The sequence below is a fragment of the Sus scrofa genome, chromosome 3, assembly GCF_054392235.1.
Source record: "Sus scrofa isolate SSC_HxYL_T2T_F1_AM1 chromosome 3, Sscrofa_HxYL_maternal_Yorkshire_Landrace_v2.0, whole genome shotgun sequence".
NCBI lineage: Eukaryota > Metazoa > Chordata > Mammalia > Artiodactyla > Suidae > Sus > Sus scrofa.
This window is the reverse complement of record NC_139385.1, coordinates 127,032,987-127,045,837: the sequence shown is the minus strand read 5'-3', so window position 1 is coordinate 127,045,837 and position 12,851 is coordinate 127,032,987. Positions and strand designations below refer to the sequence as shown.

At 35.8% G+C, this 12,851-nt stretch overlaps 1 protein-coding gene across 9 annotated transcripts in view; it reads right to left on the bottom strand.

Annotated features, from left to right (window-relative positions):
* The window catches only part of ATAD2B (ATPase family AAA domain containing 2B), a 125,126-nt gene that overhangs the window by 25,863 nt on the left and 86,412 nt on the right, over nucleotides 1-12,851 (bottom strand). For 3 of the 9 annotated variants that reach the window (XR_014842400.1, XR_014842401.1, XM_021087780.2), the window contains 3 exons: nucleotides 12,374-12,509; nucleotides 10,171-10,367; nucleotides 6,542-6,701 (listed from right to left, as the gene is read on the bottom strand). Coding sequence is in view for 2 of the 9 variants with exons in the window: in XM_021087780.2 (XP_020943439.1) it covers nucleotides 6,542-6,701; nucleotides 10,171-10,367; nucleotides 12,374-12,509 (493 nt within the window). In the remaining 7 variants the exon portion in view is untranslated. Of the gene's footprint in view, nucleotides 1-6,541; nucleotides 7,652-10,051; nucleotides 10,368-12,373; nucleotides 12,510-12,851 lie in introns of all 9 variants that reach the window. The other 6 variants (XR_014842403.1, XR_014842405.1, XM_021087781.2 and 3 more) reach the window with 3 other exon arrangements.

Genomic DNA, 12,851 nt, shown 5'->3' with positions numbered 1-12,851 from the left:
CGGGAACCCCAGAGGGCAACTGATTAAATTTACTAACTAGCCACATTTATTAAGAACTGTTCCATACAAAAGACCAATAGATTCTGTTCTCAATCAGCTTAGAGTCTGAAACATGGGTTAAGGATACACAAATAAGTAATTACTCCAGGAAAAGAAAAAAGGAATAAATGTCTCAGGAAAGTTACATAGTGTTATAATTCTGAAATAAAAGGATTACTTATAACTGCAAGGAAATCAGAAAAAACTTTCATGAATATAGCATTTAATATTCCTTAAAGGATGAGTGGGATTTTAAAAGACATATGTGGTTTTAAAAATAATGTACTTTAAAAAGTTTTCTTGGATATAACTTACATCTTAATAAAACTGATTACTGATTTAGAAAGAATGTACACACTCCCAATAGAGGTAAAACATTTAACAAGGGTACTTAAGTATCTACAGTAATAATGAGACTTAAATTGAGATCCTGCTGTGTAGCACTAGGAACCATGTCTAGTCACTTATGATGGAGCACGATAATGTGAGAAAATAGAATGTGTACATGTATGTGTAACCGCGTCACCATGGTGTACAGTAGAAAAAAATTGTATTGGGGAAATAACTATTAAAAAATAATAATAATAAAGAAGTATTTTTAAAAATTGAGAAAGGGACCCACTAGCTCCCCTCTTTTCATTCTACATACTGCCTATGTGATCTCATTCACCCCATACACTGATGACTCCAACCAGATCTCTTACTCAAACTTCTAATCTCTGAACCCACCTACTATACAATGTCTCCATTTTATCTGGATGCACATCCAAAATTAAACTGAGCACCCTGCCTATAAACCTGTTCTTTCACCGGTTTACTTCTCAGATTGCTAACACTCAGACCTAAAACTCAGAAGTCATTCTAGATTTCTATCAGTCATATATAATTGGTTGGTCACTATGCTCCCTACGTTAGATCTATGCTTGCCTTTGCAAGTGAATCTTAATTGAATTCCAACCATCACTTCATCATTCCCTTGATCTCTACCCCAAAATCTATACTGTCTGTAATATGATAAATGCAAATCAAATCATATCACTTCCTGTCTCAAAACAATCCTGCAGCTCCTTATCATCTAGAGAATTAACTATGAAGTCTTAACACAGGATCAAAAGAAGATAGGGAACTTACTATGACATTTATTTATTGCATGACTCCCCACTAAGAAGGCTTTAGGCATCTCTCAGGCCAGAGCTATATATCTCCAGCATTGAAAGCAATTTCTACATACAGAACATTTCATAAATGGATGCTCAGTAAATGGAGATTCAGTGAGTAGGGAAGTGAATGAATTTCCCACCAATCCTCCACAGACACTCTATTTTCCAGCCATATTCTCTTTTTTAATGCCTTTGGATACTACTTTTCTCAGCCTCAAGTGAATGCCCTTTTTAATCTTGTTCATCTCCAGGTAGTCTCTTCTCCTCTGTGCTCTGCACACACTGTACATATTTATCTAATACAGACTTTAATCTGCTGCTGCCTCAAGACAAAATCCAAAACTGCCTTCTCTATGTTATCTCTGTATCTTAATAGTCTATTATAATTACTAATAATTAGAATTTGTCATTCCTATAAAACGGTGAGTTTCTAGATACTAGGAACTGTGGCTTACTTATCTCTGCAGAGATGTCTGTGATGAGTTGAACTGTGTTCCCCCCTCCAAATTCATATGCTGAGACTAGAACCCCTAGGATTTCAGGTGTGACTGCATTTGGAATAGAGACTTTAAAGAGATAATCAATTAAAAGAAGGTCATAAGAGTAGGCCCTAGTCAAATCTGACTTGTATCCTTACAAAGAAAGGAAATATGGACTCACATAGACACACCAGGGGTGCATGTACACAGAGAAAAGACCACATGAGGATATGGCAAGAAAGGAGCCATCTGAAAGCAAAAGAAAGGGACTTTAGCCCTGCCAACACCTTAGTTTTAGACTTATATCCTCCAGAACTGTGGGAAAATCAATTTATGTTGTTGAAGCCACCAAGTCTGTGGTACTTGTTAAGGATGTTCTAGTAAACTAATACTATTAACATATAGCAAATGTCTGCCACATAGTAATTATTCAAAATGCATTACTGATCTGAATACCTCTATCTCAAGAGGCAAAGACTGTCACAGTGCTTTGTATTCTAAGCACTCAGCTCTAGTAACTAGCACATGGTCACAGTGCTTTGTATTCTAAGCACTCAGTTCAGTAACTAGCACATGGTACTCATAAATACTAACAGAAAATACGCAGCTGACTGAAATGTACATAGCCCATAGAGGGCTCCAAAAACTGGAGTGATCTGTGAGCTTTATTCTAAGCAACTGGTACAAAATAAAAGATTTTGAGAAAGTAAGTTAGAGCTGAAATTTCATCAAAATCAGCTAAATGATGGTATTTATGTGAAGGCACTTGAAGGCCAGAGGAGGAATGTAGTTTAAGACAAAGAATGCAGGACAGTTAAACACAAAATATATCACATATTTATAAAATACTGACTAGGGTCAAATATCTGACACTGGTCACATTTAGAACCTACACGTTAAAATTCTCTGGCTAGCAAATATTTCATTTCTGTCCACATTATTCTCAAGAGAGAATCTGGGTAAACACTTAGGCACTATGTATAGCTCCCAAAATGCTGGCTCTTGTCTTCTACGTATATGCTAGGTTTTTTTCCCCCAAACAGCAAAGTATTCTGCAAAACAGAACATTGTAAGCTTTCAAATACTCACGGGAGCTTGTAAAAGTAATACAACATTCATGTAATTTCCACTTGCTACACAACAGACCCTGAGGTTGTTTTTCTAATACATAACAAGTAGTTCTGTTGCAGAGGAAAAAAACAGGCCTCTTGACTAAAGATAGGAAAAAAACCTAAACAGAGCCAAAATCATGCTTTTGAATCATATACTTTTTGCATCCAAAACAACAGTGAAGGAATAAAGTTACAAACAAGTGTACCATGTCAACTCTGTGAGATAGAGCTATACTCTTTGATTATATAACTGCATTCTATAGTAAAAGGTTGTTATGCCTCAGAAATCATTGCTTCTTTCTTAAAAGTATTATTATTTCAATGTGGTGATAATTAAGCTACACAGGAGAAAATAAATCTGGATTGATCTTTTCTATTAGATTTCTCTAATCATTCAAATTCATTTTTCACTATCAGTCCCTAGATTTGTCCCAAAATAGGCTTAAATTTTAAATGTGGTCCAGAGAACATAATAAACACAAAGTATAAAGGGTCATTCTAAATCAATTGTGCAGGTATCCACTATGGAAGCAATTTATGAAAAATTAAAGCACAATTTAAATAATAATGACAAGAATAAAAATATGGACGACCAGCCTTTATGGAACACTTAAACACATCTCAGGCACCATGCTAAAAGCTTAACCTAAACATATGGCTTAACCTAATATATTTTCTCATCTAATCCTTACAACCACTTCAGTGAGAAAAATACTGTAATTATCCCTATTTGCAGATAAGGAAACTAAAATTTAGAGAATTTAACCTGATCAAGTTAAAGAACTAGGAAATAAAACTGGGACTAAAGCCTGGGTGCAATCCAATGCCCAGGCTCTCTCATTACCTACTGGACAGTTTCAGTAACCTCTGTGTCTTGAAAAACTAACAGGATGAGAGTGTAGACACTCAAGTACTCTCACACACTGCTCAAGACCACTACAGAGACACTTGTGCAGCTGTATCCTCACCAAGAGCCCAGCAAGAGAATCACATGAGGCTGACATCCAGCCCATTCTTTACGAAACAAATTCTGGCCCTGTTGCAGATGCCATCTATACTGAAAAGGAGATTCTCTCATTCACACAAAATTGCTATACCATAAGTGGACCTGAAGTTGCTAGAAAAGATTTTTTAAATTGTGAAAAAATTCAAGAAGATTTTTCAAAATTGTGAGAAAATTTAACAACACAGATTAAAAGCCTTGAAGAGATCATACATTCTTTGACCTAGAAATTTCATTTTAAGGAAGTTATCTTAAGGAAATGATTAAGGATATACATATAATTTATGCTATATTCGGTGTTACAATACATGAAAAAACTAAAAAAATCTATTATGTCCAATGATAGGATATTAGCTATTATAATATATAATACATCCATATGATTAAAATTATGTGGTAGAAATACCTTAACTCATAAGCTTTTCACAAAATCCTTCATGAATGGGACAAAGTTTACAGAAGTTATATTTTCATTTTAGTAAAAATATAATGCATATATACATATTACATTTATAATACATTTGTGAGTGAGGGAGAAAGAGAGAAAACACTAGGTAAAGAAAGGATTATAGGTCATTTCCATTTTCTTCATTTTTCATTTTTATCCTCCTAAGTTTTTCTACATGACATGTTAATAAAAAGTCAAAAAGAAAACTACAGAAACAACAAAAACTGCAAGAGATAAATGTCCTAATACAAAGCTTTAAAACTACTGGATACCAAGGGCAGCTATATAAAATCTCATTCTGCCTCTTAACCTAGAATTAAAATATGTGATTTACTGTTGTCTATAAATTTAGATTATACTTAATTTCATGTAGAAATGAGAAATCCAAGTCATTCTAACAGGTTGAGAACCAGTGCCCATAAATTGGATAACTGGAAGTTTAAATGGATTTTTTAAAGATAAAAGGCATCTCGGAGTTCCTGTTGTGGCTCAGTGGTTGACGAATCCAACTAGGGACCATGAGGTTGAGGGTTCGATCCCTGGCCTTGCTCAGTGAGTTGGGGATCCAGTGTTGCCTTGGGCTGTGGTGTGGGTTGCAGATGCGACTTGAATCCCACGTTGCTGTGGCTCTGGCGAAGGCCGGCCGGTGGCTACAGCTCCGATTGGACCCCTGGCCTGGGAACCTCCATATGCCGAGGGAGCGGCCCTAGAAAGGGCAAAAAGACAAAAAGAAATAATAATAAAACAAAAAAATAAAAATAAAAATCATCTCACTTATCTATCATCCGTTGAAGAAACAGAATTCTCAATAGAGTGAGGAAAAAAACAATGACCCCTGTGGGCTGGGAACTGGCCTGGCACTATCAGCCAAGCCTTGGTATACTCATGGTAAATACAAGCAATTTTACCAAACACCACTCTGTGACCATGTTGGATCACGATAAAAACAAGACCACTCCATAATCATGTCTGAATAAAGACAAAAGTATGAACATTGCCCTAACCACAAAAATAACCAAACATAATCCTATCCTAGATAAATAAGTGCTGCTGCTTTACCAATCACAGCTTTTGCCTTCCTCTACTCTTCTTGCCTTGCAGGTTCTTTAATTTATTTTATTTTATTTTACTTTATTTTATTTTCTTAAGGCCACATCTGTGGCATATGAAAGTTCCCAGGCTAGGGGTCAAATTGGAGCTACAGCTGCTGGCCTATGCCACAGCCACAGCAATACCGGATCAAACCACATCTGTGACCTATGCCACAGCATGTGGCAATGCTAGATCCTAAACCCACTGAGCAGGGCCAGGTATCAAACCTGCATCCTCATGGACACCTAGGTTGGGTTCTTAACCCACTGAGCAGCAACAGAACTCCAAGAGGAGAGTTTTAGAGAAAGCCTCAATCTTCTTTTTCTTCTTTTTTTTTTTTTTTGAGGGGGTGGGTCAGTCATGACTGCAGCATGCAGAAGTTTTTTCAGGCCAGGGATTGAACCCACGCCTCAGCAGCAACCCAGGCACTGCAGTGACAATGTGGGATCTTTAACCTGTAAGGGAGCGCCACCTTCCAGGTTCTTAAAATACCTAGTCCCAAAAAGACTACTCTCACTCCCAAAGAGCATCTAATCGACTGCAAAATCCTTCTTCCTTAAATCCTCCCCCAAATCACTTAACACAAGCTCAAATCATACATAGCTCCCATTGTATACATTCTCCCTCCTTACAATGTATCAATAAATTCACCTTGTTTAACTACAGATTGTTCCTGGAGATCTTCTCTTGAGGGCACTAAAAGAGTTGGGACTACAGTTTTGAGTACAGGTAGGATTTGAGTAAAATAATAAAATTATATTAAAATAACTACAATCTATAGAAAAGATAATGTCTACCTAAAGGGGCCCTTTGAAAAGTAAATTTATCCTATACTGAGTTCCCAAACTTGAAATTCCCACTGTTTACCAGTTATTTATTTAGTAACACTGACTAAATAAATTTTAAATTCTCAGTTATTCAGTTTTCCATCCTACCTAAACAAAATAATCTATACATAAAAACTGAAAGTTAAATCAAGAAACTAAATCCTGAACATAATACTCAGAATAATAAAATCCTCTAGTTTAAGCATATTATTCAATAATATAATAAATGAATACTGAAATTCAATATTTAAGTGTGGCATCAGCTTCTCATCAAGAAGTTTCTGAATACAGTAGACTATCTACCTAAGACACAAGCACACTTTATTCACACTTTACCTTCTAACCGATCACCAAAGTCACCTTTGCCCAGTTCATCCTTACCTCCCGGGTCCTTATCTGGATTATACTCTAAAGCATTGCTACATATGAGGTCAATATCTTTCAGGAAATCCTTGGCAGTCAGGTAATTATGCTTGTCAATTTTAGTTATGACTGTTGATAAATCCATTGGTTCCTTGATTACTTCAAGATAATCTGAAACCTAGAACAAAGAGGATATTTTAATGAAAATACTTCTGGAATTTCATATGATCTACTCATAAAAATATGGAATAAAACTATAGTTATTTTAAAGTTAAATCTAGATATCTAGGAAATAATTACAGATAAGGATAAAATTATAGAGCAATTTATGCTACTAAAATTACTATCATACTTTCCATGAAAAGCTTCAGTTCAAGTCATATCTAAATCAACTCTGAAAAGCTTCTAATCTTCAAATATGAAACCAACTGTGTCAGCTTTTTTTTTTTTAAATCATTTGGACATAACTGAGAAGAGAATGTATGGATAATACCTAATAAACATCAATAAATGTTACCTCACAAAAAAAATTTTTTAAGGAAAATAAAAAGAAACCTTGTTTTTTTTTTCTTACTATTAGAGAAGTTCTCTGGTAAATCTGTTTAAAATCTCTAAGCAAAAAAAATTTTTTTCTTTTGCAATTTTCCAGAATGAACTGTTTCATGGAAAGCATTTTCTGCTCCTTTGGAGTCATTACAAACATTTTAAGTCAAATTAACAAAACTAAATATTGTTTTCATGACTAGTAAAAGGATTTGCTGGCCTTGTCCCGAAATATAAACAAATCTACAACCAAAAAATACATTTTTCTCAATGTGTTGATTTTCTGGGAGAAAACCCAAAATAGGAGATATTAAGTCCTGACTGCCCAATAAATTATATGTTTTATATTATTTGACCAATAGGAAAGAAAACTCTTCCAACCTATATAATTGCAGGCATACCTCATTTTACACTTCCCTTTATTATGCTTTGTAAATGTTGAATTTTTTATAAATTGAAGATTTGCGGCAACCCTGTATTGTCAGCATTTTTTAGCAATAAAGCTTTTTTTGGGGTTTTTTGTTGTTGTTGTTGGGTTTTTTGCCATTTATTGGGCCGCTCCTGCGGCATATGGAGGTTCCCAGGCTAGGGGTCGAATCAGAGCTGTAGCCACTGGCCTACGCCAGAGCCACAGCAACGCAGGATCCAAGCTGCGTCTGCAACCTACACCACAGCTCACGGCAACGCCACATCCTTAACCCACTAAGCAAGGCCAGGGATCGAACCTGCAACCTCATGGTTCCTAGTCAGATTCATTAACCACTGAGCCACGACGGGAACTCCCTTAGCAATAAAGTATTTTTTAATTAAGGTATGTACATTTTTATTTAGACATAATACTATAAAGACTATAGTATAGTGTAAACATGACCTTTACATATACTAGGGAACAAAAGAATCCATGTGACTCGCTTTACTGCAATATTCACTTTACTGAAGTGGTCTAGAATGGAACCCACAATTATCTCCAAGGTATGTATGCCTGTATTGTCTATCCCAATGCAAATCTTAAATCAAGTAATTAGGTCTGATATAACATAAGTCTTAGAAATGCTGGAATTCCCATTGTGGCTCAGTGGGTTAAGAACCCAACAGTGTTCATGAGGATGCAGGTTCAAGCCCTGGCCTTGCTCAGGGGATTAAGGATCTGTGCGGCCACAAGCTGCAGCATAGGTCTCAGATGCAGCTTGGATCAGTGTGGCTGTGGTTGTGGCTGCTGCATGGGCCCCAGGTGTGGCTCCTTTTCGACCCCTAGCCTAGGAATTTTCATATCCCGCAAGTGTGGCCATTTAAAAAAAAAAAAAAAAAAAAGTTCTATCTGACCAACATTTCCTATCCTCTTCCACTGACTTACTGCCATTTATAAAACTTTTAGTCTGTCACAGATAGCATCTGAAATCTGATCATCTCTCCTGCTTAGAAAGAAAAATTCCTCCTGGACAAAAACAAAACTGGTTCATTCCCAGCATGGGAGGCTGATTAGGGGACAAGCACTTATCAATTAAGTGTCAGAGTTGCCATACCCAATGTGAAATAAAAACATTTACAACAATTTTTAATGTAAGATAAAAGTTTTAAGATTTTCTGAAAACACTCTGAGGAAAAAACACTTCACAAATATAAAATAAACTGTACTAGTTTGGAAAGCAGATAAGAAAATCCTGCCATTCCAGTGGAAAAAGATGTAACGTAGTCGTGATGTAATGTAAAGAATGCAGCCTTCTTTTTTGCTTTTTAGGGCCGCACCTGCAGCATATGGAGGTTCCCAGGCTAGGGGTCTAATCAGAGCTACAGCTGCCGGCCTACACCACAGCCACAGCAACACCAGATCCAAGCCACATCTGTGACCTACACCACAGCTCACAGCAATGCCGGATCCTAACCCACTGAGCAAGGCCAGGGATGGAACCCGAAACCTCATGGTTCCTAGTTGGATTCACTTCCACTGCGCCACGATGGGAGCTCCTACAGGCTTCAAATTTTAACAGTTTGAGTCTTGGCTGTGTCACTTGCCAATGAGCCTCAGTTTCTTCATTCTTCATTATGACCTTATGAGGTTGTTGAAAGGATCAAATGGCTAAAACTATGTATTGTGGGTAAATACACAAATAAAATTATAGGTAATCTCTTTATTCCCCAAAAGTGGGGAAGGGAGAGGAGATAGATATTTTTCAGTTTTCCAAGGGGGAAAAACTTAATGTCAGCTCACAGGCAGAGATGAGGTAATGGTTCCAAAGGAATCTGCTCAGATCTAAGAGTACAGATTTCACAATGAAGACACAACATTAAACTTTGAATCATTTCATAATTCAAAATTTAAAAAAAAAGGAAAAAATTAGAACTTAAAAAAACACCGAAGCTGTTCAAACATGGAGTCTGAACTATAAGAAGAAGGCCAGTAAAGACTGCATTGTGTTCATCCACACACTATATTATCCCAGGATAAAAAACCAAAACTTATTCTGCAGTATTATAGTAGATTCCAAATGGAAAATTTCTTTTCATCATCACAAACCATGCTCCCACAAGGACACAAAACAATACATATCGAAAGTGAGAAATTTTCCACTGGGAGCAGAGAAAATCCTTGAAGAGAAAAATAACTTTAGCTGCAAAGGATGTGCTTAACTTCCTAAAGCATCTTAGTCATAGGCATTTCCAAAATATGAAAGACAAACTTCAGGTTTCTTGCCCACCTCTTTTGCAAAGTATACATAATTTGAGAAATGCCAATATTAATTGGTATTGAGTAGTTAACACCAATATTCTTTTTGAAAGTAGGATTTATCCTGGAATAAAAATAGTCTAGTATGGACATCTCACTCTAGTCACTTTTAATCCTCTTCTTAAACTGAAGAGTATGAGATCACAAAGATCAATACTAATTAAGAGGACATGTACAAATTGTCACTAATTTCATCTAAAAGTCACCAGATGTTTGCTGATGACATTGGTAGTTATCAATCACATGGATTAAAATTTTACAGGCTAGGGGTAATATTCATCCATGCCTTTGCTTTTTTTCCTTCCAAAAAAAGATGTCAATATTTTTTTTTTCTTTTAGCCAGTTCAACTTCACTGTTTGCACACTACTGAAACAAGACCTCTTCAATATCCACCGGTTTGCTGAAGATGTTAAAGCGTTTATCTGTGGCCAGCCTCTTGGTAACATCCCTGAGAAACAACCGCAACTCTCTTAAAGTATTTTCCTCCTGGTCCTCCATCCGAATTTTTTCTGATTCTGATAATTGACGAGGTGGAGAAGGTAGTGCAAGTGGAAGCACTTCCATAGCACAAAGACCTAAAGAAAACAGAAGAAGATGTTAAGATTCCAACACAGCAGGATGAGGACCTCAATTACTTTTCTGGCATCCTCTTAAAATGCTCTTTTATGAAAAGAAGAATTTCAAATAAATGTGAACCATGCACATCCAGCAAGTAAAAATTTCCATGGAAACCATAAGTAATTAGGGAATAGCTTTACTTTACAAAATAACGTACAAAAGGACTCCTTTAAAGGGCAAATGATATGATTTTAAATAATATGATTTTGAGATATTATTTACATACAACTTAAGAGCAATATTTCAAATTAATAAAATTATCTTCACGTGAAGATCTTGTGTACTGACTTGCATTAGCCAATCTGTTTAAAAACTGCTCGTTGAAATGAGGTTACCTTAAATGCATGAAAGTTAAATGGGCAAGTAATAATTCTTTGATCCTTCCCACTCCCAAAAGAATTCTGATTTTAGACATATCTCCTACCCTTATTTTCTTAATACAACAGGATAAAGTATAGTAGGAATCATGAATGGCACCTGAACAGAGCAACAACAACAACAAAAAGTAACTAAAAAAAAGAATCCCAAAGACATAGAAAAGAGGGAAGAACCAATCTTGGGTGTCATTATAAAATGCATGGTGGTATTCACCATCTATTGCAAAACAAACAAAAAAATCTTCTTAGAAGGTAAATTAACTTGCCTAAGCACAATGTTCTCTAATTCCTTAAAAGATTTTTCTGGTATCACACTGAAGCTCAGGATTAAAATTCTAAGTATTCTTGCTGATTTCTAAATAGCCCCTAAGATGAAAAATGAAAGTCAACAGAAGAAACTCAAAAAGAAAAAGAATTATGTTAGTCCTTAACATGAAAATTCAGATCTACAGGACTAAAATATGTCTAGGAGCATGCAAGATACCTTATTAAAATTCATTTAAGAATGAAATATTTTAAATGAAATATTTAAATAATGTAATATTTTAAATGCTGTTATTTAGATTAGCAGAAGGCAACAATCAATAATCAGAAGGTATAACTTCCATGTTGAATTTCCCAAGGTTTCTGGGGCGGGGCGGGGGGGGGGGGGGAGGGGACCGCACAACTAAAAGCTGTTTGATAGGTGTTCATCTTAAAAACACTGAGAAAATGTGGAAAGGAGGGAATAAAGGACAAATAAAATCATTAAAAGTATTGGATAATATAACCATTGAAAAAGAAACAGAACGAATAAGAAAAAAGCAAGAAGTTGGCAAAGGTGGGAAATGTATTCAATATCCTATAAGAACAGCTATGAGAAACAAACAGAGCAAGGATATAGGGGTTTAAATTTTTTTAACAAACAGGACTGCTATTTTCTAGAAGAGGCTGAAAGATTAATAAGCAAGGGGATCTTATCTTTTATGAACCATTAAAATTAGGAAAAGAAACTCTTTTGAATGAATTAGAACACAGTCCTTACTTAAGTCAAATCTGACAAATTTTGAAGCCCCTCTTAATGCTATGGGCCCAAACTCAAGAAAAGTCTAATGCTTAAAAGAAAGCCATGAAGCACAATAAATATTTGAAAAACGAATCAATAAATAAACCAGAAAAGGCAAATGTTCTAACCAGTTCTTGGCACCAGTAGTGGCTCAGAAAGCAATCAGCACGGCACCCATTGTTCACAATCTGATAGTTCAAATCCTCACAGTACTTAAAGAAACTGAGATAGAGCAGAACTGCAGACTTTATTGACGTTCTGAGAATGTGAAATCCACCCCAGCATCTAGACTGCGGTGATAAGGAAACTACTTCGTTACAGTCACTCACTAGTAAAGCTTTAACAATGAGGCTGTACTTCCCAATCTTCTCAGGTCATGTAAACACAATGGCCACTTCCACTTGTGTCCATCTAAAGTCAAACAGAACCTGAAAAACTGTCTTCATTCCCACAAAGAGATGTTTTACTAAAAATATGACTCCAACAAAGGGTATTTCTTAACTCCAACCCCCCAATTTCCTAAAGGCTTTAGGAACTTTACCAGTGTGTTTCCTTCTTGGTGGAGCCATTGAGGCCTGATTGAGAATCAGTTCTTGGAAAAATTTTCTTCTGTCTTCTTCAATAGGCCTTTGAATATATAAGACCTCTTCGTATTGTATTCTAAAGATACATTTAACCTACACACATACACACACACACAAAGACATTAAATATTTAAAGAATTAAAAGCTGACATATAATACCAAATTACAGTTTCTTAAACTTCAGCACCATTTTCAATGTTCACTGAACATTCATGTGGAGTTAAGGTTAATCTAGTCTTAGGCTATGCTATTGAAAGGTTCAAACTCATGGACTAAATAAGAATGGAAGACTGATCCAGTTGCCCATGTCATTAATAAATTATACTATAATATAAAAAAAGGATAGTTGACTATAATAATCAGATGGAAAAAAATCTCAAAGGGCTTTGCATAAGGGCTGAAAAGTGATCACCTAGAGTCTACAATAGAGAGCTG